The sequence below is a fragment of the Manis javanica genome, chromosome 1 (genome assembly GCF_040802235.1).
Source record: "Manis javanica isolate MJ-LG chromosome 1, MJ_LKY, whole genome shotgun sequence".
In the NCBI taxonomy this organism is placed as follows: domain Eukaryota; kingdom Metazoa; phylum Chordata; class Mammalia; order Pholidota; family Manidae; genus Manis; species Manis javanica.
The window spans coordinates 110748948-110776895 of NC_133156.1; the positions used below are offsets into that span (position 1 = coordinate 110748948).

The 27948-nt window shown below is 40.9% G+C and overlaps 1 protein-coding gene across 11 annotated transcripts in view; it reads left to right on the plus strand.

Moving 5' to 3' along the window:
• The window catches only part of ARL15 (ARF like GTPase 15), a 442427-nt gene that overhangs the window by 153175 nt on the left and 261304 nt on the right, over nt 1-27948 (plus strand). For all 11 annotated transcript variants that reach the window (XR_012131183.1, XR_012131184.1, XR_012131166.1 and 8 more), the window contains one exon: nt 14401-14545. Coding sequence is in view for 8 of the 11 variants with exons in the window: in XM_073236299.1 (XP_073092400.1) it covers nt 14401-14545 (145 nt within the window). In the remaining 3 variants the exon portion in view is untranslated. The remainder of the gene's footprint in view (nt 1-14400; nt 14546-27948) is intronic.

Sequence of the window (27948 nt, forward strand, 5' to 3'; positions counted from 1 at the left end):
TAAGTAGTGGCTTCTGACCTAACGGTTGCTGAGGTGTGACCAGGAGTTGGCTTTGTTCTTGAAGTTGTTTAGCCTCTCATCTGTTCTGTGAATCATCAGTATCCTCCCAGTAAGTCACTTCTCTGCTATTCAAAACCAGAACTCTAACTCTGTCTCGTGCAAAAGAAAAAGGACACCCCTTTTAAAAAACATGTATGATGTTTATGTATCACATTTTCCTGGTAACTTGAGTACTCCCTTGATAGAAGTGGGTACGTTGTTTGATGCAAAGCTGATGATATTCATTCTTCATTCTAGTAAGACCCCAGTCAGATATGTCAGGCCCGTGGGATCCCTTTAAAATCTTCATTAACGTGTTACATGGGTATACCTATACCATCTATGTAACAGATAAAATAGAAACATAATTTAAGGCATTTGGGCCTGTATTAATTCCAGGGAATAAAATAAAGCAGATAGTAAAAATGTTTATAACATAAATTAAGTCCACATGCTACTTTTAATCTTTTGAGGGAATGGATTATTTTTGTTGAAATTTCATTTATGATCAGTAATATGTGGGTGCTGAAAGGGATCTGTTGATATCTTATAGACAACCCCAAATAGAGCTGCCTGAATCTGTGTGTTCATTCTTTGCTTGTGAAGTTTGACAGTAGTTGGAAAGTGCCCCTTTAATAAAACACTCCTTTAAATAACTCTCTCAGATTAATTCCAGTTTCTAAAGTGAGAAGATGGCTTGAACTACCTCTGCTGCCAGCTCAGCTGCGAAGCACCCAGCTGTGCACTCCCTGCCTCTCTCACCACCAATACAGACTTTGCCGTCAGAATCTGTCTGACACGTGTGCTGATGTGTGAGGGGAGACAGCCTCTAGTTCACTGTATTGGTTCTTCAGCGCTAGACCATAGTAAACATTTGTCTTTGTCAGCAGTTAAAGCCACATGATTTGAGGATGCACAGGGATTGTGGACATTTTTCTCCCCATTACGTTTCTGTCTAAGTCTCCATACATAGCAGGAGATTCATATTCAGGGGGAGTTGGTTTAACTATTGAAATAGACCGGTTAATATTTAAAGGCTGTTTTATAGAAATTCTCTTCTCTGAGGGGAAGAAAAAATTCTAATGATGTGGCCACTGTACATCATATGATGACCCCTTTTAACAGTTCCTATTATAGCAAACCAAAAGGACTGTCTATACATCATTAGCCTCATTGTCTTGTGTATCATATCAGGTCTTCAACCAAATAAAAAGAAAGTAAATTCAAACCCTGAATTTAATTATCTACTTTGAGAAGAATACTGACTGGTGGTTACAAAAAGCAGTTTTTTTAAGAAAAACACTATTCTAAGTGAAAAATCTAGTAACAATAGTGATTATTGAGTATTCTCCTGAGCATTTGGCATTTGGTACCTTATTTACTACTCTCAACAATCTTGTGAGATGATCATTATTTTCTAGATCAGAAAACAGATGTTGGTGAAGTAACTTCTCTAGATCGGAACAGGGTTTGATTTCAGGCTTGTCTCACCGTGCCCTTAATCAAAGCCACATACTTGATCACTAGGAGCTCATCCTACCACACGGCAGATGCCGTGTCAGTCACTCTGGTCCCAAAGTGGAATTAGAAGTGGTGCCTGAGTTCAAGTACTCCAAGTCTAGTCAGGGAAGGTGGACTGTAAATCAACTTTAGTCGACAGAATGATGATTATTTTGACAGTGGAATAGAAAAGGTGCTAAGGGAATTTGAAAAAGGTCATCTTAATCAGACTGAGTGGCACAGATGTCTTCCTGGAAAAAATTATCATTAAACTGAAATTTGAAGGATGACTAGAAGCCCGCAAGAGGGGGATATATAGTCCTGTAGTCAGAGGGTCTAGTCCCTTTGATAACATGGAGCATGGAAGAGACTGTGCAAGGAGCTGCACATAGGACCATATAACAGGCATTAGGAAATTATAGGAAAATGTGTATGGTAGGAAAATAACATTATAATTATAGACTTATAATAGCTTTAGTGTAATGTGTCAAACCCTGATGTAGACACATTACAAACATTATCTCACGTAATACCTATAACAATGATTGGAGGCCAGGAATGAAGGCAAAGGACAGATCATAATGGGCCTATCTGCTTAGATAAGGAGGTTGGACTTTATCCTGACAACTGAAGCCAGGAAAGATTTTAAAACATGGGAATGACTTCATGTATTCTAGAAAGATAATTGTTAGTGTCGCGACCCTTCAGGGACCGAAGCAACACGCCCAAGGTCTTGATTCTTCTCTAGGCTTTATTGTCTAATCTCTCGCGGCGGTTACAGCAGTTGTCGGGAAGCTCCTCTCCCTCCCGGCGGGCTCCCTTATATTCAGTCACCCAACCAATCCGGGACAGTATCATGCGTGACCTTTAAGCGGATAGGTGTCACGCGCCACTCTAAGCGGGCAGCATGAGCTGTGCACGGGTACGGAAGTCTGCTGGGCCAATCCCCAACAGGGAAGAGGGGAAAGGGTGGTGAGCAGGAAATGGGTGCCATCTTTAGGGCGTTGTCCAGTATGGCCGGGCTCCCACATCTCCCCCTTTATTGTTTTATAACCAAAGGTCTGTCGGGATCATGCCTGTCTTAGGTCGTCTTAGGTTGATATGCGCAGCTCCCGATCTTACCCGTCCTTGACTACTGATCCAGCATAAGCCATACTCTAGGGGAGATGCCTTCCTCTAGCGCTGCCATGGCCTGCAACAGGACCTTCCGTTCTCCCCGTTGCTGTTTTTGTATGGAACAGACTTTCCTCCCAACCAGGAGGAGGCCCACAATTAGCAATATTCCTATGACACCTACACCTGACCAGGCTTTGGTGGCGTTTAACATCTTGCCTAACTGTCTGGACAAGTTGGCAGCTTTAGAATAATTATGAAAAGGAATACCAGTACACCCCCGTATAAGAATGGACGCAGCCCACAGACAAAACCTCCCCCAAGAGGTCCAATTGTTCTTGAAGAAGGTTCATGCGTTGGTTGACCAAGGCCATCCCATTCTTAAAATGGCCGTTGATGACGTTCTGCGTTGTCATTGCTGAGGCAGTGGCCTGGGACAGACCATTCAGCGTCTCTGCCATAGGAATGGTGATAGTCAGAGCGGTGGTGGCTGTAGCTGCAGCTCGGCTCCGCCCTCGCCTGCTGTAGGATCCACGGCAGGAGCAGAAGCAGTGCGATCAGACGTTCAGGCACCCAAACGGGGTTCTGCTGGTCCTGTGGAAAAACACAAACTGAGCCTCGGGTCCAGATTATCACTGGGTCCGGGCCTTTCCATGTTCCTTCCAACACATCCTTCCACAAAACTTTAGGCATGTGTTTTGGATTGGATTGTTGGCCGTGCCACTTTGCTGCACTGCGGCCATTTTTGTCCAGTGTTCTAAAATCTTCTCCTATTCCCCCTTTTTGTTTATATAAGGCATTCTTGAGGGTGAGGTGGGTGCGTTCCACCATACCCTGACCCTGAGGGTTGTCTCTAGCTCCCTGCTGCTCTCATGACACAAAAGGATGTCATCCATATAATGATAGATGATTATCAGGGGAAACTGTTTCCTGACAGTTTGTAAGGCCTTCTTTACATACACATGGTGGGGCTATTAGCCATGCCCTGTGGCAATAAACCTTTGACAGTCTCTGGGGTGAAGCCGGATGGAGAAGAAACAGTCTTTGATATCTATCACTATTGAATTCCATCCTCTGGGCAGGGCCGCAGGGAGAGGAAGGCCTAATTGTACAAGTAGTAATCTCCACTTGCCAGACTTTTTCCTAATTACAAAAATAGGTGTGTTCCATGGCGAGGTAGAGGGCTGGAGGTGACCAGCTGCTATCTGTTCTTGTACTAAAGTGTGGGCTGCTTCCTTCTTTTCTTTGGTGAGGGGCCACTGAGGTACCCACACGGGCCTTTTTGACTGCCATCTTATTTCTATAGGCTGTTTTCCCTCAGTGGCCCTGAAGAAAAACCCAATCCTGGTCCTCCGGGCCCTTTGGGCGGTCTCCCTGCTAAAAGGATTGGTTGTTCTTTCCCTTGGAGATCCTTCCCTAGTCCTCTAGTGCCCGTGTACCCCTGTTTTTTCATTATGGCATTAGACTGCTCACTGTAAAGAGTCTCTGCGGTTAGTTCAACTCTGCTATTAAACCTGTTCTCTAGCTCGTCCCCCGAAAGTTCCCCGTCTTCATCCTCATCAGATGGCAGTCCCTGTTCAGATCCCCCTTCCGATGCCTTTGCGGAGGCACGCTCTTCTCGTACTTCCTCTAATATTTCCTCCCCCTCTTGGATGGCCTCTCGGCAGCTTGGCTTCTGTTCCTTCAGGCAATTTTTTACTCGACCCAAAATAGGGATTGTCCCTGGCAGAAGGGGCTCCCTCTTGTCTGCCCGGCGTAGGTCATCCCCCAGCCTGTCCCATAAAGGGCCGGTGATTTTTCCTTCATCTAAGAACCATGGGGCATGATTCTCTATAGTGTTCAGGAATGCCCTGGCAGTCTTCGTTTTCAAAGGGGTTCCATTAGCTCTAAGGAGCGCTTTCAGAGGTTCCTCGGCCCTAACCCTAGAGGCCTCCGTCCCCATCCTCTCTCTAAAGGGGCAAGTATCCTAGTTATGATTTAGATGGACTACGTCGCTAATTCCGCAAACCTTTTGATTTCGTCGCCACTCTGCGAACCTTTTTATTTTGTCGCCGCTCTGCGAACCTTCACTGGCGCCTCCTCATTCCATATATTATAATAAACAATGTCACAAACACTAACAGGACACACACACTACACATAAACACCCACCGCAACTGCCTGCTGTCTGCCCTGCCACGTATACTTTCAGTTTACTCGCCGATCCACTCACCCTCCTCGGTTCCCTATCCCGGTCTGGCCAGCCAACCGAACGGTGTCCAGCGACGTTCCTGAAGAGTTACAAGCTCTACTTCATTGGCAGGCGCCAGGGTCAGCGGATCAGGTCACAACGAGGTTTCGATTCCCGGGGTTCGGCACCACTTGTCGCGACCCTGCAGGGACCGAAGCAACATGCCCAAGGTCTTGATTCTTCTCTAGGCTTTATTGTTTAACCTCTCGCGGCAGTTACAGCAGTTGTCGGGAAGCTCCTCTCCCTCCCGGCGGGCTCCTTTATATTCAGTCACCCAACCAATCCGGGACAGTATCATGCATGACCTTTAAGCGGATAGGTGTCACGCGCCACTCTAAGCGGGCAGCACGAGCTGTGCACGGGTATGGAAGTCTGCTGGGCCAATCCCCAACAGGGAAGAGGGGAAAGGGTGGTGAGCAGGAAATGGGCGCCATCTTTAGGGCGTTGTCCAGCTAGAGTGGGGCTCAGCCTCGGCCATAGGCCGGGCCCCCACAGTTAGCATTTTGAAGGCTGAACTGGAGTCTGGTTAAGCCCCAGGTAAGGACAGTTAGAAGAACTGATGGAGTGTGATCCCAGAGGTAGTGGTGATACTCTGAACACAGAATGACTAGGAACAGGGAGAGAGCAGAGACCGAGTTAGATTAAGAGAAACTGGTGATTGACAGGATATATGGAACTGAGCCCCACCTATATGGAGCCTAAAGACTAAGTGAAGGAATGCTCTGTTATTTCCCAAAACAGGGTAGGATTTCCACCACTAGGATCTACCAGAAAAACAATTTTAGTTTGGTTGTTTTCCTCTCTTCTGCTACAAGGCTCCCCATCTCCAGTTCCAAAAGCACCAAGATCAGAGAGAATGAGCTGCTTTGTTGGGATTCTTTCCTGAGGAGTTTTAGGTGATACTTAAACCCACTTGGAGGTCTACCTGGAAAGCCTAGCTCTTTTGAAATGTTTTCATTTCCAAGTGTACAAACAAAGACTCTCCCTAAGTAGAAAAAATATTACAAGAAAAATATGGCATTGCTAAGGACTGTTAAAAGTGTTTATGTATTTATAGGCTCTACTTTCTGTTTAGAAGCATTTTGTTAAGATGTTCAGATAGTGACCAAAAAAGAGGTCTAATACAAAATGTATTAATCTCCCTTTTGCTTTCAGCTAACTTTGTATTTCTTTGCTCTTTAGGAAAAAAAAATAGTACATGGTCTGAAACCGACCCAGGTGGAAGCCCAAATTTGGATACGGTTATGAATATGCATGTAAAGCTTTGTTCTCATCGCAGACAGTCATGCCTGGGGAATTTACTACCAGTGTTACTGGACAATTCTGTTATTATAAAAATTGACATTATAAAAACTGGATATTCCATCTCGCCATGATAAGAGAAGAACTGTATCTTAAAAAGAAAGACATTTATTTTCCTTTTTTTTTAGTTTCTTAGGTTAAAAAAAAGTCTTATTCCTTGATCTATTTTCAATTTGAGAAGACCTGACATTTTGGATAGCTAGGAGTATGAAAACTTGGAATTAAGAGTCTCTTTAAATCTAGTGATCAGATACATACATGCCCCAACTTTTAAAACCCCCGTTTGGTCATACCAGGACTCACGAATGCCCCTGAGCGAGGACGGCTAACGCAGACTGAGAGCCACGTGGGCCCCTGGTCTGGTTCAGCCCAGCGGCACTCTCTGCCATTCATCGTCTCAGATGTCTGCCCCTCTGCAAAGCGCGAGGCCAATGGCTGTAGCTGCTAAGCATGAAATCCCCTGCTTCTGTTTGTTTCTTTTGTTGCCACGAGTTAATAGGGACAGAGACAGGAGACAGCCCAGAACAAAGCAGAAATAATGGAGTATTTCACCCCAAAAAGGAATGTGGATTGAGAAATACAAAGGGTAAGGCAAAGACAGACTCAGTGTCCGGAGGCAGTGTGATGTATTGGCCAGAAGCCTCGGCCCTGGGACAATTCGGGGCTGAAGCCTTCATCTGTGAGCTTGGAGCAGCCCACATGGCTGAGATGTTTGACCCATCTTCTATAAAAACAGTTTATTGTTTTTCCGCTAGGGTCTTAAAGGGCCACGGGATTTTTCACCTCAAAGAGTGGATTGCTCTTGTAATGTGGAGAAAGACTCTTCTTTTGGGATCTGCCTGGTGATCAAGGGCCTTTTCATAGACCTCTGTCTCCCTGCTTAAAATTGCTGTTGCCTTGGTGCCATTTTGAACTTCCGTTCTTTATCCTTGTTTGCAAGAACCACTAGTTATTCCAAGACATTGGGGAGTATTTGAAATTCATTTTTCTTCTTGCAAGTAGAAAGGATTAGCTAAGAGACTACATGTTCACTAGAGATCATCTCCTTCACATGTATTTCTGTACAACCTTGTTTATTCATGTATTTTCTCCCATACTCTTCCCAGCACATTTAGTGTTTGGGTATTTATTTACTTTATTGAGGTATAGTTTACATACACATTTATTATTATTATTATTATTTTTTTTGAGAGGGCATCTCTCATATTTATTGATCAAATGGTTGTTAACAACAATGAAATTCTGTATAGGGGACTCAATGCACAATCATTAATCAACCCCAAGCCTAATTCTCAACAGTCTCCAATCGTCTGAAGCATAACGAACAAGTTCTTACATGGTGAACAAGTTCTTACATAGTATACACATACATCATTTTAAGGGAAAAAATTTAAGGACTGTTCCTTGAGATTCCACCGTACACCCCACCCACCCCCACCCCTTAACCACTGTGCTTAGAATCAGATATCTTTGTAGCCAGCATGGACTTATTCTCTTAACAGACAAGCTTCGTCCTTTCCAGAGGACAAAAAAGGGTTAAATGAAAGAAACAGCAGGAAAGAGAGTCTAGGAGCACCCGAGTATACCTTTGTCTTCCATCCCAGCCAGTGCCCTCTGGACATTCCCTATTCCCCTAACTCAGTCAGGCAGGAATCCAGGCGCTCTACCTGTAATGGACAAAAGGTTCAGGTTCTCTGCCTGGAATGAAAGGTACTTTATGTAAACAACTTGACAGTGCAAGGAAGGAAGCACTATCAAGACTTACATTGTCCCCTCCTCTGCCAGGTATCTGTTCATTTACACAGTAAACTTCCTTAAAGCACCCTTTCACTTCCTCAGCAGAACAGGAACACCCCACTTCTGATGCTCTGATCCCTGGCTCTGGACTTGACAGTACTGAGGCCGAGAGGGCATGAGGTAGAGCTCTGGAGCCAAACAGTCTCTGCTGCTTTTTTGCATCTATGTTGCCTTCCACACAGAATGTGCCTAGTGTCTCCTCTATAGGACAAACCCTCACAGTTTAGACGCTTATTGTTCCTGTTGCTAAGAAAATGGTTCTGTAGCCTGACTGCCAGGGTTCAAATCCTGACTGCACTTAGGCAAATTTAACTTTTTTAAGCCTCTGTCTCCTCATCTTGAATGGGAAGCTTAGAGTCCTTTTCTCAATGGCTGTTCTAAGGAGTAAGTAAAGTAATACATACAGGTCACTTATATCTGGTGCTTAATAATATTAGCTGCCTTTGGTTTTAAGTTATTAGGACACCCACCCTTCTTCATGTTTCTTCCAGAGGTTAAGCAGCTCCTACAAATCCTGTAACACATTTGGTTGTATTTTCAAAAGACAGACCCCTAGACAGACTATTATAGACTTGGAAAATATTTTAAATCTTGTACCTTTAGATATTTAGACACTTAATTTTTATTCATTGAACATATTTAGTGTTAGAAAACACTTGCAGGAATTGACTTCCTTTAAAGAACTTCTTCTTTCATTCAGAGAGTTAGGGTCAGAATGTATAGGTGCCTCTTTGGTTTTGAAACCAGATATCTAAGAAGTACATCTACTTCAAGCTATGGGTATATTTTCTCTTGCTTTTGGGTACCAATTAATTGATGATGTGCTAATCTGACAAATAGTTACTGAGCGTAGTGCCTGGCCCCACCCTAGGAAACACTTGCTTATAGGAAACCTCCAGTTTTTGTTTGCTGAGACTCATATTTAAAGAAGGAAGATAGAGTGTGGGCTCAGGGCAGTGACTGCATGTCTGTGGGGATGTTCCAAAGCTGACTGAAGAACATTTTCCAGCAGCTACACAGAGCTTCAGTCGAATTGAAATCATGCTCAGAATAAAATCACATATTCATGATGAAAAACAGAGCATCAATTGAAACAAATGCCACGTCCCCAAGGCTAGGGACTTAGTGACACGGGATGGTAGGAAATATTGGCAGCTGAGGGGCCAGTGCCAGAGGGGGAGGATTTTGAGCAAGACTGACTGAAATGGCAACATTGTAGGACAGTTCTGCCCTGCTGCTTTGGTGCCAGGCCACTCTTGGTAGCTGTAAAACGTTTTGAACCAATAATAGAATCAAGCATCAAGCATGAATACATTTGGGTCAATGTGCATAATTCTATCATTTAATAATTCTTACAGTTAGAAAAAATAATGCATATGGCCTAGTATTAACTTCGGTGCTTGGAAGTGTGTGTCCAGGGCCAAGGAGTGGAAGAAAGGGTTAGTTCTCCGAGGGACTTAGAGAAGACTTTCCAGAGGAGGTGTCTTCTGAGCAGAACTTGGAAGAGAAATGTGCCAAGTTGAAGAGAGGGCAGAGCCGTTTCTTCTGAGTACCTAGGACCTGGCTGGTGCAGAAACATGAAGTGCTCAGCCTTTGGAAAGACTAGTAGTGATTTTGGTGGGTAGCTGCAGGCATGAAGGTAGAGGGGTAGAGGGAAAGTGAGATACGCAGTTAAGTGCCTCACTGGTGTTTTATTGTGTTGATGAGCATCTACTCACTTAGTTATTCTGTACAGAGCTCTGCCAGACCAACCACACGTCTGGCACTGTCCCCTACAGAAATGGAGACATTTTAAGATAAATCTTGCTGCTTTGGTGCTAGGCCACTGGTCTGAAATGGAAGTCCTCCTTTTACCCTTCTGATTTAGTCCTTTGCTTATTATTTTCCCTCATGCATGTAATGATCCTTCTCCAAGTGAATATTCCTAAGGTTTTCTGCCTATGGGTTTTAGCTGATCCTCCTTTCAGCTGGAGATTATACGCTTATGTGATGAGCTCAAAGTCTGTGACACGGGTAGTGCTGGTGGCCCCAGTCCGCCAGCTCTCCAGGCCCTGCTCACTGTTTCCTCACACACCTTGGTAGATGCTTGCGGTTGCTGCTAGGGTGAAATACCTGTATCCTGGCATAAGAAGAGAGACACTGGGTTATTTTGAAAAGGAACAAGTCATAACAGATCCTGTGTGTGAACTAGAGCAGTCTGGGCGACAGAGACCGTGACCTTGTTGTTGTGTCCCCCTGCCCCACTTCCCCACCCTGGTACCCACTCTTCTCCTGGTACAGTCACATGCAGACTATTCTCTCTCCCCTCCTGTAAGTGAGGGCCAAAGATTGTGTGTCTTTAGCTTCCCAGGTCAGACTGGGCTGGGCTGGAGCATGTGGAGGCTGCTGAGGGCCGATGTGAGGGAAGTGCCAGTCTGAGCTGCGTGTGGGCTGCCAGGTGCCTGCCCTTTCACATAAGGTACCTCAGGAAAAGGAGCCATGTGATGAACTGTTATTGGCCCACATGGTGCCTTTCTCCTGGTACAGCGCTGTGAACTGATGCCTCCTAACATTCTCCTGAAGAAAGGAAGTGGCAGATAGTGTTAAAACGTTACTGGTTAATCATGGGGAAATTGAAGCATGGATAGGTTTATGGAGCCTGAACAGAGCCATACAATGCCTTAGTGTCTGGCCTGGGAATGAAGCCTGAGTTTGCTGCTTGCTGTCAGGACTGCCGCCGGCATTGTGTTTAGCATTGTACAACAGTGAAAGGGGCTTACTCTTCACAATGCAAGAGCTGCTTTGGGGGACAGACACAATGAACTTTGGTACAGTATAGTCTAGAGGCCAAAATGAGTAATTTTCAGTAAACTGATGATGAGCTCCAAAGCTTCATTAAGTTTTAAAACAAAAAACAAGTTAAAACTGCACAGTTTTTAGGAACTGACTCAAAAAACATGAATTTTCCTTTCCCCCCATTTGAAATTGCATGTTTTTAATGGTCTTATTTTGTTGGCTCAAAATCTAAAATTCCTGTTAACCATAGGATTTATTTCAAATAAGTATTTAAAGACTCTGGCTTATTCAAAGATTCTGCCTTGTAGTAATTGTCAGCCTGACCTTTTTGCTTTTTAATGTTCCAAAATACTTTATTTTCATAAGCCTGTGGTTTTGTGGGGAGGTTTTTGTTTTATTCAGATGTAGTTTGGGTTCTTCCAGAATAGCTGGAAATACGAGCCTGAAATTCAGGTATGAGATTGATGGGGAGGGGGTGATGTCATGTTAGGCATCCTTACCGTCTATATGCTTGGAACCATGGGGGCAGAAATGCCAATACTGGGGAACATGCAGAGGAGATACGCCAAGTGTGGAGTAGAATGTCAACACTAAGTTTCCTTTTTGTCAGAAGTGTCTTAGGTGACCTAGAATAAATTAACAGATTAGGCAAATATTAATGGGCTTGACTGCAAAGTTTTACACTCTGGATTTTAAAAACGTGAAGATGAAATTCTGGAACTTTTGTCCAAAATATATTGAGTAATATTGGTGTATGAATAATTTAAACAAGGCAATATAGCAATCAGTCACCTACAATTTTCTATTTATGATTTATGATCATTTGGATCCAGATAGTTGGGCTAGTCTCCCTCCAGGAGATGGTCCAGCGGAATTCTGGCAGAGGAGTTGAGCAAGAATGGAGGTGTCCAGAGCAGGAATAGCATTTCTCCCCTCTTCCCCTGACAAAAATCAAAGCAGCGCAGTAAGAGAAAACACTGTGACTAGTGGTGTTGCCTGACAAGTTGAACCTGGCAGAGCTGTCCTAACTGAATAGCTGCTAGCCAGAGGTTGTCTCTGGGGGAATACATACACACATGCATGCATTCGTACATGCACACATACATCACCCTCTTAGGAAAACTCTCATCATGAGTCGAGGAGAAAAAAGTTTGCAAAAAGTCAGACACCTTCAGCCAGCCTTTGTCTGAATCCAGGATGTGATGTGTTGGCATCTAGAATACTGTTTATAGTTGTGGTCATTAATCTTGTAGGAGAAGGCATACTGGAACTTAAGCAATGCCAAGGAAGAGCAACTGGTGTGATGGAGTGGGAGGGCTTGCTATATGAAGGCAGACTGAAATAATCAGGGCTCCTCAGACTTGAAGACTGAGAGGAACCATGATTAGAGTTTAAAAAAATCTGTGAAGAATATGGATTAGATCATCACAGAATTGTTTACCAGAAGTAAACAGAACCTCTTAAAGACAAGGAAAAGTGAATTTAGGGCAGAAAGAAGCTCTATCATACTGAGAAAGTAGTTTCTGTACATCAAAACCACTCTTCTGGACACTGGGGTAACTTGTGGCATTAAAGTGAAGTGATAAATAAATTGAAGCATTCCTCTTATTTCAACACTATTTTCTTCAAGTATGAGGGGCCCTGAGAAAACAGATCAAACTCCCTATTCACCTTTATGTTTTATTTTTTCTTAGGTGAAATTCAAATGTTGTTTGTTCTTCATTCCACATTTGTCATTGAGGGTAGATTCTGTGTCATGTTTCCCACTAAGCACTGAGGATACTGGGATGCGGTAGAGATGGTGCCCATAGTCTAGGGATGAATAAGAAACTGCTGCGGCGGTGAATGCACAAATGTGACAGCATGACCCAAACTGCCGACACACTGTTGGGGTCAGAGCAGGCAGCGCTAAGGAAGGGATGCTTAAGCTGAGACCCAAAGCTGGTGAGAAGTTCACTAAGGCAAAAGCTGGGACAAGGGAACAGCGTATGTGAGGGCCTCAAGGTGCGTGAGGGTCCGCATGACTGGAGGAGTGTAAGGGGGCAGTAGGTAAGGAGTGAGGGGAGATGAGCTGGACGGTGGGCTCGTGGGGCAGATTGTGGAGGGCCTCGCAAACCATGATAAGGGTTTGGACCCAAGAGCAGTACAAAGTCACTGAAGTGGGTTAAGGCAGATATGATCGGATTCCGTTCTTATAAACGGTCACAGTGGCTGCCTCAGAGAGAGCAGAGGAGGCAACGCTAAACCGACCGGGACCGGTGAGAGAATGCTGGCGCCGTCCAGGTGGCGGTGTCCTGGACGGAGAGAAGCAGCCAGGTCCCAGAGCTGTTTCCAAGGTGCTGTGGACTGGACTTGTTGACTAACAGGACATGGCAAGTGAGGGAGAGGAATAATCACGCTTGATTTGTGAGAGTATGATTGCCAAGTAGGCCTCAGACTTCACAAGTGAGAAAAACCAGCTCGGGTTTTTGATGATTCTCTTCTCGCGTCATCTCCAGATGATCTAGGAGTCAGTAGGTTTGCCTGCCTTCCTGCCTCCCCCTCCGCTTTCTTGCTCTCTTGAATCATTCAGGCCCTAAATATTTCAGGATCTGCAAGTTGGTATGTAATTGGCCCCTAATAGTAAACGGATGTCCAATAAGCAAAAAATAAGAAACTGCATGAATAATTCCCAGGCTCCCAAATCTCCGTCTTTATCCCCGCAGAGCAAACAGGTTCATGCAAAGCACAAAGTACGTGACAATTCCTAGTACTCTGAGGTCAGTTCACCTGAAACAGAATTTAGCAAAGGTCAAGATAGCAGTGACATCCAGAAAGACTCTATTTAGTGAATTTTTAAAAGCTTGTTATTACAAAATAAAGAGATGTAAAGCTAGTACAAGGAATTTCATACAGACCCTACTCAGTTCACCAGTCATTAACGTTTTACCACATTTGCTTTACCACACCTTACCATGCAAAGATGGTGATGACAGAGATTTAGAGATTTTTTTAGCCAGGTAATTGTAGACAGTAAGACACTTTGCCTCTAAATGCTTTAGTGTGTGTTTTCTCAGAACAATGATTTTCCTTACATAACCACAGTACAATGATTAAATTCAGGAAATTTAACCTTATGTAATTCTATAACCTAGTAGGCAGTCTCTGTTCAGCTCTGGCTTATGGCCCCAATCCTGCGTTTATGGTATTTTCTTGCCAAATCCAGGGTCCAGTCAAAAGGCATTGCCTTTTATTATCATTCTCTTACGTCTGGAACAGAGACCTGGAACAGTCCCTCAGCCTTTTTGACTTTTAGGACATTGAAGTTTTTGAGAACCGGCCTGTTTTCGTGCAGAATGCTCTTCAGAGTGGCTTTGTTTGAAGTCGCTTCGGGCTCAGATTCAGGTTGTGCCCCGTTGGCAGGAAAGCTGCGTCAAGATGTCGCCCCCTTGCGGTGGGTCTCTTGCAGCCTGAGGGGAGCTGTGACCTCCGAGTCTCAGGCCCAGTGACGGGAACGTGGATCGAGTGACCAAGGAGGTTTCTCCATTCTAGTTATCTTTCCTCTTTAAAGTGAATACTTACTGGCTCAGCTATTTTAAGTGTTACTAAGATTTGTGTCCACAGTCTTATAAATTATGAGTCACATTACCCCTCTCTCTTGGCAGTGTTTTAGAGCACTTTGCTGCAAGGGACCACCGCCTGCACGACCAGAATATGACCTGGTTTGCATAGGCCTCACCGGCTCTGGAAAGACAAGTCTGCTGTCAAAGCTCTGCAGCGAAAGTCCCGAGAACGTCGTGTCCACCACAGGTGGGTACCATGAGGGCTGCTGGCCCTTCCTCTTTCTCATCCCCAAGGTAGTCTCATTTCTTGGGCTATTTGAGGGATCCCACCCTCTCCTCCCCGTCCCCTCTATTTGTGGTGAAATGCTTCAGTCAGTCATTTTTTAAAATTTTTAGATATTCTGCGTTTCAAAATAGACTTGAGGGGGGTGTTTCATGACATTAAATCTCTGTACCTTATAGCCCTCTAGTTGATCATTTTAGTGCCACTGAATTAAGTCATGCTTAGGGAAACATTAATCCTAACTAATACTGAAACTTAGAATCTAGTACTGTAATAAAACGGATTCATGTCAGGCTCATTCTGTGCCATCCTCCCTGAAGGTTCACTCTGGCCCACTGGTGCTGGTCATACACTCCCTAGACAGTACAGCTGGTGGAGTCTGAGTCATCTTCCCTCAGTTTTCATCTAGAGGATAGTCAGGCCCCCTGATTGTGTTGTTTCCTGAGGTGGCCAAGAAGCCAGTCCAGGCAGTGCTGCTCAGCCAGGGGAGGTTTTGCTTCAGTGGGGACATCTGGCAACATTTGGATACGTTATGGCTGTCGCATCTCGGGGAGGGCACTACTGGTATCTGTTGGTAAATGCAGGGGTGCTGCCAGACACCCCACAATGCATAGGACTTAGAAGTCACAGGACATCCCTCACCACACAACAGAGCAGGAACACACTTGATGGCCAGTTAGGTTTGAGGGATGAGAGAGAAAGAAGCCAGGGGTGGCTCAAGTTTTGGCTTAGAGGATGGGTAGTTGATGGAATCAGTCATTAACTAGGATTTCCTAAAAAGAAAAAATATTGATGACTCAGAACCTTATATTGATTCAGGTCAAGATTTCTTATCAGATAAATTTAAAAAGTACAGGCTTATAGAGCTCTCTAGATTTTAGAACTGCAGACAAGAAACTATGGACCTGGAAAGAAATTGGAGGCATAGGTTGATTAAAGGATGAGGAAGTGAGGAAGGGGTTCAAGGTGAATGGTGAGATCATAGAGAGGCTGAGCAGAGCTCTAGCACAGCCCTTTTGTGTGAGGCCATTCCTGACTACCTGCTTTTCCCCAAGACAGAACTGAGCACTCTCTGCTCCCCCACTGGACACTGTCCATAATTCTATCATCTGGTGCCTGCAATGCTGCTGTTACGTTCTCCCTCTCCCCAGCCTGGGTGTAAGCTCCTAAGGGCAGGTAGAGCATTTTTTTTGGCTTTATAACCCAGAACCTGGCTCAAGGTTTGGGAAGAGCTACAGATGTATATTGAATAAATAAACAAACAGCAATGAATTGAATCTATATGTCTTTAAAGTATCATGCCCCTCATAATAGCCTTTTACGGCAGGTACGATTTTTTTTCCAGATTCTGTATTTAAATCATATGAAGTGCAAAGATTTGGTGACATGGCTATTGTCCCACCGCTGGTGACAGAGATAGGATGCCAGTTCAGGTATTCAAATGAAGCTTAGTGGTACCCAAGGCTTAGGATTTCTGATGAGAGTATTATTTGCTGGTTGTTTGTAAAACTGTGGATGTCTTTTGAGAAATGTTATGTAATTATACTAACTTTATTAACATTCCTTTCAAGCAAAATAATGTCCCCCCAAATCTGTAAAAGTAATACAAAGTATACACTTCTTCACTTATCAGAGATATAAATAAGCACTATTGCTAGAAGAATATTTTTGAATTATAGTATAAAAAATGATCTGTTGAATAATACTTTTATAATTCTAAATTGTGATGTTTTATATTTTCATGAAAGTTTTAAAATGTTTTCCTTTTACTAGAGCCCATTGTAGCATTGTGTGCTAGTTGATTTTCTGATGAATTAGCTATTAAGTTGGCTAACATTTAGATATGAAGCTTCTGTGAGTTGTCATTATCCTGAATGAGGCACAGTGCCATTTTGGGGACCTGTTTGGAGGTCTCTGCCATCAAGAAGTTTACACCCAGGTTGGGAACGTAAGTTCTGTAATGATAAACAGTTTACATTTGTTGAGTGTTTAATATATGCCAGGTGCTAAGACAAGGTGATACATGCTATACTTGATGCTAGAAATATGAAAGCTAAATATGATCATTTCTAATTTGGGAAATCAGAAAAGGCATTGTGGATGTTACATCTGAGGAGGGCCTCATGTGATGAGTAGGAGCTAGGCAGAGAGTAATGGGGTGAGGACCGTAAGGATGGAAATGATAGAGTCAGAAAACAGTTAGTGGTCTTACTGGGTTGAGGCTCAGGATGCAGAGATGTAGGGTGTGTTGTGACCCAAGGCTAGAGACTGGAGAGAGACCTATAACAGCGAGAGGTGACCTAGCAGTCACTGTAATTGTAGGGATGGAGAGTTAGAGGCAGATGTTATGGATCCTGTTAAGAGTGATGATCATATTGGGTAATAGGGAAGGAAGGGAAAAGAATCAGTTGTGACTTAAGGTTCTAGGGGAAAAAGAAACAGACAAAATATTTGACAGAAATCACATTAAGAAAGTGATTTTCAAGCAACAAAGGATAGTCATCCCTAAGAGATAAGAAACAAATGACATGAGCCCTGCATTCATTTGTTCCAGCTTACAACCCTGAGAGAGCACAGTTCTAGCAGGATAGGAAGTGGAGTTCAGTGGACTCCCTGCACTGAGGAGATGGAGCTGAGAGTCAGAGAGACCAAGGCAGGTAGAGTTCATAGGATGTGGCAGTGGAAAGGAGAGAGTTGCACATAGAAGAGAACCCTGCAGGCTAAAGAGGGTCTCCTTTCAGTGTCCAGGAATATGTTCAATGCATGCATGCGAGGAAACTTCCCAAGCCAGGAACGAACCATCTGAAAGTACTAGTGGGAATAGTGCCTGTGTTCACAGAGGGTCAAAAGTTGTAAGCGTTCCCACCAGTGCAACTGGAAGAAGTCATAATTCACATGGTACTGTTTATAGTATTCAGGAAGGTTTTGCTTGAGGAATCATCCTAAAGGTGAACACTGCTTTGTACCTCCTAACAAATCATATTAGCAAGAGCAAATACTCAGTTCCTAGTAACTTCAATGCATCCCAGAACAAAATTGTATAATTTACAGAAAACAAAATTATCCAGCACTTAACCTAGTAAAATTCATAATATCTAACATTCAATCAAATATTACCAGACATGTAAAGAGGCAGGAAAACATGATTCATAATAAGAAGAGTAATCAGTCAGTTGAATCTGACTCAGAACTGATACAGACATTAGAATTAGCAAAGAAGGACATTAAAACTGTTATTATAACTGAATTCCTTATGTTCATGAAGTTAAGTGGAAAAATAGAAGATTAAAAAAAGACTCATAAAATTTCTAGTGGTGAATACAATATCCAAGGTGAAATGTGCACCAGGTAGGATTAATGTCAGATTAGGCATTGCAAAAGAAAAGATTAATAACCTTGAAAGCATTAATAGTAGAGACTATCTTAAGTAGAAAGAGAAGAAAATGAAAAATACAGAGATCATCAGTGACCTGTGGAACAACTTAAGTCATTTAACATATGGGTAATTGGAGTCTATGAAGGTGAGGGAGTAGAGAAAGTGACAGAAAAGGTGTTTGAAGAAATAATGGCTGAAACATTTTCAAACTTGAAGAAAACTCTAAATGACAAATCTAAGAAGCTCACTGAATGAACTCCACACACAAGAGACATGAACAAAACTACACCAAGGCATATTATAATAAAGCCACTCAAAACCAGTGATAAAGAATATGATGGTTAATTTTATGTCAGCTTGGCTGGGCCACAGTGCTCAGATATGTGGTCAGATATTATTCTGGATATTTCTGTGAGAAAGTGAATGAGATTTATATTTAAATCAGTGGACTCTGAGTTAAACAGATGCCCTCTATCCAGTGAGTCTCATGCAGTCAATTGAAGGCCTGTGCCAGCCATAAGACTGAATCCCTCCTCTCCCCACTTCCTTCTGCCCCCAGCAAGAAGGAAATCTATAGCACGTAACTTGCCAACCTACATAACTGTATGAGCCAGTTCCTTAAAATGAGTATCTTTCTCTGTATACATATACATCCTATTGTTGTGTTTCTTTGTAATATATTTGAAAGTAGACTATAAGTTAAAGATACAGTATAAACCCTAAAACAATCACTAAAATAACCAAGAGTGATAGCCAATAAGGCAACAAATGAGATAAGATGGAATTATCAAAAATAGTTGATCAAAAAGAAGGTAGAAAAAGGGGAACCAGAATAGATGGGACAAATAGAAAACAAGTAGCAAGGTGATACACTCAAATCTAACCACAGTAAATGTAGATTGTCTAGACTCCTCAATTAAGAGAAATTAATATGATAATCAGAAACTGAGACCCAACTATATGCTGACTTAAACTTTAAATATAAAGATACAAATAGGTTAAAAGTAAGAGTGGAAAAAATATATCATGCTGATAGGTGTCAAAAGGAAGTTGGAATGGTTATATTAACATTAGAAAAGGTAGATTTTAGAGCAAAGAATACTGGGGATAAAGAAGTTCCTTTCATGATGATGAAGAGATCATTTGATCAAGAGGGCATAACAATGCTTAAATATTTAGTATATAACAGCAGCTTCAAAGTACAAAGCAAACACTGATAGAACACTGAAGAGAAATAGACAAACCCACAGTTACAGTCAGAGATGTCAATATTCTCCCTTAATTATTGATAGAACCTGTAGGAAGAAAACTAGCTGAGATACAGTAAATTTGAACAACACTATAGGCCACCTTGACCTGAGTAACATTTATAGAACATGCTACCCAACAAGAGCAGAGGATATTCTTAAGTGCCTGTGGAACATTTACTAAGTTAGAACACATTTGAGGACATAAAACAAGAGGACATAAAACAAGTCTCAATGAATTTAAAATGATTCAAATCATACTAAATATGTTTTCAGATCACAGTGTAATTGAACTCAAAATTAATAACAAGATTTCTGGAAAGATCCCCAAATATCTGGAATTAAATTACTTCTAAATAACCCATGGAACAAAGAATAAATCAAAAGGGAAATTATAAAGCATTTTACATTGAATGAAAATGTAACATCAGAATTTATGGGATGCCTCTAAAGCAGTACTTTGGAGGAAATGTATAACACTAAACACTTGACCCCACTTACCACCTAGAGGAACTAAAAGGGAAGGAAAGATTAAACCCAAAGTAAACCAGAAGAATAATGATTGAAGTTGGAAATCAGTGAAGCAGAAAAACAGTAGAGAAAGTCATTGAAATCAAAAGCTGGTTCTTCAAGAAGATCAATAAAATTCATAAAACTCCAGCCAAATTGATCAGGAAAAATATCAAGACACTAACAATATTAGTAGTGAAAAGAGTTACACTAATATAACTTCTATAAACATTAAAAAGGACACAGAGAAGACAGGTGGTGATTATACAGCATCTTGCTAAGCTGATGGACAGTGACTGTAGTGGGGTGTATGTGGGGGGAGACTTGGTGAGGGGGGGAGCCTGGTAAACATAGTGTTCTTCATGTAATTGTAGATTAATGATAGCAAAAAAAAATGTTTTCTTGGAAAATAAACAAATATTAAAAGGATAATAGAATATTATAAACAACTTTTTGCCAATAAGTTTGACAGTGTAAATGAACAAGTTTTTGAATGACAAACCATCAAAGCTCATTCAAGAAGAAATAGAAAACCCAGGTAGACCTGTATTTCTTAATGCCATTGAAATTGTAATTTAACAAAAGGAACAAAGCTTAAATCTGGCTGGCTTCACTGGTGTATTCTATCAAACAATTTAAAGAAGAAATACTGCCAGTGCTACAACAATATCTTCCAGAAGATTGAAGAGCAGGGAGAATTTTCCTTCTATAAGACCAGCAAGTTGAATGCTAAAAACAAAGATATTACAAGCAAACTGCATACCAATATCACTCATGAATATAGATGCAAAAATATGTCAATAAAACTTAGCAAATCAAATCTAGCAATATATATTATTAATAGGATAATATATCATGACCGATGACCTTTCTCCCAGGAATGCATTGTTGGATTCACAGAAATCAAGAAATTCAATTTATAGTATCAGTAAAGTTAAAAAAAAAGTGATCATATTATCTCAAGGTAACAACCAACCATCTGATAAAAAAAACTCTCCACAAAATAGAGACCAGAAGGGTATTTCCTCAACTGTTAAAAGGCATCTATGAAAACCCTACAGTATTTATTGATACTTAATTGGTAAAAGAATTATTTCCTGGTCAGTTTAGGAAAAGACATGGATGTCTGTTCTCACCACTTATATTCAGCATTGTAGTAGACCTTTTAGCCAGGTTATTAGGCAAGAAAAAGAAAGAAAAGGCTTCCAGATTAGGAATTACAAATCTTTATTTGCTAATGACAGGAAATTTGATGGCATCTGCAACTTTATACCAATAAATTAGAGATGGCTGATGTCAATTACAGCTGATAATTTTGGAGATCTAAAATCTTGGAGGATATCTTTGGTCGATAATTTGGAGAGTGTTGTCCATAAGAATAGAGGCAGGAAGAGTGTGGTGGACAAATGTTAGGGAAGCATTTGTTCATTCAGATAGATGTGCAAACTCCCTGAAAGTTGGTAAATAAATTTCAGAGATCCATATTTAAGCAGGGATTACAACCATTTCAGTGGGAAGTTAAGAGGAGGTATGGTTAAGTGGCCTAAAAGCACTGTAAGGAAGCAGAATTTGCCTCAGCTGGCACTGATAAGGAAAGGAAAAGCTCTGTTGGCTAGCTAGAAAGGAAGGAAAAGTTTGCAAGAAAATGTTGGAGTGTAGAGAAGACTTTTCTTATCAAAGCTGAGGTTCCATATGATTCATGAAAGGGCTCCATAATGATAAAGGTAGTGCAGGGTTGGGAACAAGAGGCATGAAGTAAGGAGAGAAGGGGTAAAGGCTATTGTTTGGATCTGTGTGTTCCTTGCAGCTAATCAAGGTGGGCAAGAGGTTGGAGAAACAAATTTGTGATGACAGAGATGGGATGGATGGTAGGCAGCAGAGGAGAGCCTGGCAGGCTGATTTTAGTTCCCAGTGGCCCCAGAGAAACCAGTCCCTGCTAGGGTCCCAGGTCGGCTTTGCTCGCATCGTTCAAGCTTACTTCTGGATTCTTTTTGTTGTCATAGCAGGTGTTTGTGTCTGTATGTAACTGAAGAATAAAGGAGGTACAAGGAAGGTCCTAAAATAAATGGCAAAGCCCACTGGTAAGAGAAAGATAAGTAGCAGAAATGAAGTCAGAAAGCCACAAATGACTGTGAACATTCAATGTGGGAGATGAGAGAATAGCTATAGGAGGCCTAAGGGGAGTAACTTACAAAGGAAACAATCAAGGACGTAACTATATAAAAATGTAGAATTAGTGGAAAGCCAAAAATTAACAAGACAAATAGAAAATACTGTTTAAAAATATCTGTAACATATTCCAGAGTTCATGGCTATCCCACTTAGAGAATTCAGTCATATTTACAAACTGTATTGACAGTCTAATTGATAAATTAAGTTCACAAAGAATAATACATAGAGTTAGTGGCAAAGAAATAAATGTAAAATGTTCAGTTTTATTAGAGAATAAACAAGAAAATGTTGATTTTATACTTAAATATACCGCATTTTTCCTTCTTAACACCCAGTAGTGTTAAGATTGTAGTGGCATGCACTATTGCTGGCATTGTGACTGATGGTATCCCTTTCCTTAGAAAGCAACTATTCATATACATCAAAGGTTACCAAAATATTCACATCTTCTGACCTAGTGAATGTGCCACTGGGAATTTACTTTAAGCACGGAATTTCAAAGAAACCATACACACAAAGTGATTCCTTGCAACATTTTGTATAACTAAAACTTAAATTTAAATCTTTTATAGCAAGAGAGTTTGCTAATTAAATTGTGATACCTCAATTGAAAAGATTATAAATTGAAAAATATATAGTCTACTGTTGAGGAAACGTAAATTTACATTTAGTTTTAAGAGAAAACAATGCTTTTGAATGAAAAACTAGAAAAAAACATAAAACTAACAACTGGCTTGGTTATTTGGCTAAATTATATATGTAATTTTGTTCTTTTCAATAATTTCTCTGGGATATTTCATATCAAGCCAATTAAAACTGACATATTTGTTGGAAGAGTTGGGAATAGTTGAAAATAGAATCTACCTTGAGAACTGGTTCCCTAAAATGAAAGTACACCCCAAGAAGTGTCTGCCCATCCAATTTCAGCAAGGCAATCATGTCTGCCTTTTCTTCAGAAGGAAGGAGAATCCACACTTTATTGAATTGTTGACTTCAGCAATCCTGTACCTTGACGTGTTTTAAAAAGATACTTAAATTGTCAAAATTCAAAGGGCCAAGAAATCCTCCAGAGAAGGCAGGTCCTGTGGATAGAGAGAGAAAACTTGGGCAGCTTGCACCTTGGTCTGGAAACAAAAATGAACTCTGTCCCGAGTGAATTCCCTAATTGTATATGTGCAGGAATGTGGTAATAAAAGGGATTGTTAAATCATGGATTACATAAATACTCACTTTTTTTCCCTCTTAAATCGGAGGTATGGAGTCTAAAGCCTTATTAAGGTAATATATTGATGTAACATGGGAACAACCTAGAGAAAAATGAAGACTTGGGCGTTGAAAAAGGTTGAAAATACCTTCTATGGATATCTATGACTACAGTTGAAAACCTGTCAGGTGCTGTGTCATTCAGTTAAAAAAGAAAAAGATTATGACGATTGAAAGAAATATAGACTTTAGTATCAGCTGTGTATGTGTTAGGTCAACAAGAGAAACAAGTTAGAAAGTCAAATTTTGGTTCCTGCTAAAGGATTGTGTTTTATATATGCCAGTGGATTAAATTTCCTTTTATGAAGTTGAAATGATATTTTGAAGAATTTCACTAGACTTTTGTCCAGACATCACAAAGCTGCTACAGCATAAACCATACTCTTAGATTGGGGCAAGGCCACATGGTCTGTGGAATGTCTTTCCTTTCAGCAGTTCTTAGAGTGACCCAGACATTTCAGAAGCGCACACACAAGTATCTGTGCACACATGTACCAACTAATGTGTGCGTTAGAGGCGTTGGGGGAATGTGAGTCTGTAGGTCCAAGTAAAATACTCATGAGTTCCACACAATGAACAAAAAAAAATCGACTGGCCTCCCCTGCAAAACTAATTTTGTTACAATTCCAGGAATGCTTCTCCTGCATAAAAAACTTTCAAATCTCTCTCCCTGGTATCACAGGTTTTGTTGGATTTAAGGACTAAAAGACAAAAACTGTTAAGTCTATGCAAACAATTATTTCCCCAAAGAGTTACTAAATCATGTATTTATTAAAATTTGTGGGGTTAAATCTTTGGGGAGGTTTCAGTCTTACTAATATAGTTTAGGTAGGCCAGGAAAAAGTGACCATGGAACTTAGGCTGTAGGCATCGAATTGTTGGGATGGAGCCTGGGGAGACCTACCCTTGAGGCCTTCAGCCAAATACAAGAGGCCGTTGATGATTGGCTCAGTTGTTACTGTTGTTTCCTCCATTCTGTTTAATATAAATGATGGAGTTCTATTGTTGGAGGAAACGTTAAGGAGCTAATCTAGTCTGTTTATGTTGCAGATGAGGGATTTAGGTCATGGGAAAAAGTGACTGGTTAACTTCAGAGCTGTGCCGAGGACTTCTAGGACCCTGCCTTTGACACATCAGCACACTGAGTCCCTGTGGAGAACCTCAGAAAACACTAATTTAGTGAATAAGCAGCAGAGTTGCAAGCACAATTCATGGCCGAGTCAGCTGGGCATTCCCCCTCCCCTCCTAAGTTCCTAGTTTTATTAATGTCTTTATAAAAAAAGTACTTTCTAAACTTTTGCCATTACTTTTATTCCATTAATAAGGTAACAGTGTAGACCTGAAAACACTTGCTTTGTGGTTCTTTGCCTTAGATTTTTTTATAACTAGGAGGTAAAATAAATTAGTGCATTTGTTAGGCATGAGTGTTTTTTTCTAAAAAGCTACACCAATATTTAGGCTCAAAATATTGTGAATCTGTCGACTTCTTGGTGTGCAGAGGAGGTGCTATCGTGCAGTGCTCTGGTGATGAGATCTGAGTTTGAATTTTGAATGTACCACTTGATATTTTTGGCAAGTTACTAAGCACTCTAGGCATCACTGCTCCTGGGACAGAAGAACTAACCTTAACATTAGGATTGTTGTGACGGTAAATTAGGAAATAAATATAAACCCTTAACACAGATTTTGGTTATTGGTATATATCATGTGCTTAGCCTTGGCATATAGGATACACTACACACTATTTCTCCATTATGGATCCTTGTAGCCTAGCTGTGGAACAGACGTAAAACAGATAAATAAACCAATATGTAATTAAAACTGTGAAGGTCATATAAGAGAACATGAATCCAAAAAAAAATCAACCTATTTCAAGAATACCATGAAAAGCTTGCCTGGTGAAGTGAAGTGAAAATACCACCTGAAGGATGACAGCTTTCCCAGAGGGGCCAAGAACACTGATGGGGCAGTGTGTGGAGAGACCCCGAGATGGAAGCAATATAGCTTGTTTCAGGAACTGAAGGATGTAAATGAGGGAGAGATGGCACAAAATAAACCTGGAGAAAGAGAGAGGAACCAGTTTAGGTAGGATCTTGTTAGGTGTTTTGAACTATATCCTGAGTAGTGAGAAGCTATCAGAAAGTTTTACATAGGGGAATGTTGTGAACAGATGTGCATTTCAGGAAGATCACTTCTGCTAATGTGTGGAGATGATTGAGGAGGCTGGAGCAGATGCAAAGAGTTTGGTTAGGAGGCCCCTGAAGTTGTTCAGATGGTGATAGTGGTGGCTTTTGACCAGAGCTCTGCACTTTGAATGGAGGGAAGTGGACATATTTGGAAACGATTTAGGGGATGGGGTTGACAGGCTTTGATGATTGATTGGGTTTGGGAAAGAGGGAAAGAAGGTGCTAAGAGAGAACCCAAATATTTAGTCTATAGACATACTCAATTAAGTGTTTTTGATTGCTTCTACAACTCTTATTTTTACCATAATATACCAGAACCTGGGCCCCCACGTGGTTTTCACTGGGAGAAATTTTAAGTTTCCAATAGTCATTTGGTGACCATTAGTGTACTGGATTTTTAGTTTTATTTATTTTTAAATAAGCACTTTTTAGCACTGACTGCCATCTAATCTCATTTGTAGATAAAGAAACTGATACACAGAGGAATTAAGTAACTTGCTTAAGTCAAACAGTTACTAAATGGTAGGGCCAAAATCTGAACCTGGATATTCTTGCTCTAGAGCCCATGCTCTCCAGTGGTTTTTATTCCTCAAAGCAGCCTTTTTGGAAAGAAATTTTGGTGGTTTGACCTTTGTATCCCTACTAAAATATAATATTAATTTGCCCCCTTGACTTCATCCAACTCAATGTAAAGGAATAAAATATTGATCTAATAGTTGCCCTTCTTGCTTGCCCTTCTCATCAACTGAAGGTGAGGCTTTGAATTTTAATTCTTCTTAATCCTTGCAAACATTCAGAGTGACTAAAATAGAAAAATACTATTTCTTTACCATGAATAGTGCATTTTCTTATTTTCTAGACTGGTTATCTAGACTTCATCCTATGAACATTAACTACTGAACTACACTGTAAAAATAATATGAAGACAGCAAAATGGAAGAACGTATATTCCTTTGTAGTATAAATCTAGCCACACATGTTCTATTTGGAGAGACAACATTTATGAGTATTTTGCAGAAACATTTATATGCCTATAAATAACATTGCTAGGTTACTTTGCTTAACGTGAGCATTTGAGGACATTTTTGTAGTCAATTTATTATGATGTCTGTGCAAGGATGAAAGATGGTAACAGTAATATAATTTGCCTATTGGATTAATAAATTTCAAAAGTTGTGTTTTGCATATGGGCAGCAATTTTTGGAAACGTATTACTTTCCTTTGGGTGCCTGCTTATTGTCAGCTTTTTAGAATCAAAGCAGATTAAACATTGCTGGCGTGCTCCATTAACTATGTCTTTTTCAAAGTTGGGGCCTATACCATTTCTCTGGAAAAATCCATCATTGAGTTGTCCTGAACATAACCGCTAATAGACTGCTTACGTAGGGCTTTTTGTTTTCAGGATTTCTCAATTCATATAACACCCTTATGAGGTAGGTAGATACATTCAAACGTCTAAGTCTCCTGCAGGCAAATTGTGGTGCCAGCAGGAATACTGTGATTGGCATTGTCTTTCCTTCATTTCCCAGAGGCCAGACACCTGGAAAGGCTTTCCTGCCGGCGCAGGTACATGCCATTGATTGAGCCACATGGGGGTCTGCCTCCACATTCCTCCTGCTGTTGTACTGAGGTTCAGTGACAGCTTGCACCATTAACCATATTGCTATGCTAACTGTGGCAATCTGCGTTAAACCCACACAGGAAGGATATGTTTGGAAGATTCTTAGAGAGCCCAATGAACATTTACATTCTGTACAGCAAATTTCAGCCGTTCGCACTTCCATAACTCCAACAAAGGTACTTTTCATTCAGTGGGAACCCTTACAGCTCCAACTAATTAATTGCTTAGATTAATAAATGAACATTGGGGATTTCTGTCCTATGAGTCTGTAATCTATTCAGGCAAGCAGAATATATGAATACCTAATAATTAAATCAACAAACACACCATTGATCGAAATATAATGCCACCAATCATATATCATATGCTTGTTTGTGCCAGGTACTGTGATAAACGTAATATATACCTTATCTCATCACTATAACAACTCTGTGAGGTAGATACTATCATTCCCATTTTACAGATGGTAAAGGTAAGGCTGGTAAGTTGCCGACAGTCACAGAGCTTACTTAACCTAATTCTGTCTGACTCCAAAGTCACTTTTTAACCATTACATGATATTCATGGCCTTAAGTGGAAGGCAATAAATATGTGGAATCTTAAAGCTCTAGGACAACCTACAACAAAGTATTGGTAATAATAGAGTGGAATATAAGAAAGTGCATATAGATTCCTTTCAAGACTGTGTAAAAGAATTGTTCTTATCCACATACTTTGTATCTTTTTATCTTTCCAAGCACTTACCATAGCTTCCTTAAAATGAAAAGTATTTCTATGTCTTATCTTTTACTTGGTTGGTAATTTCTTGAAAAAGGGATCGTATTTTATATGTCTTATAAATGTACATAGTAAATAATGTTTAAAACCTTAAATCAGTTGAGTGCTCAGAAGTTAGTGAATAAATTTTTAAAAATTAGTAAGGCTTTTAACTGAAAGTAGTACTTATATATGGCAGAATGTTCAAATGAAACAAAAATCTCTTTATTTAAGTC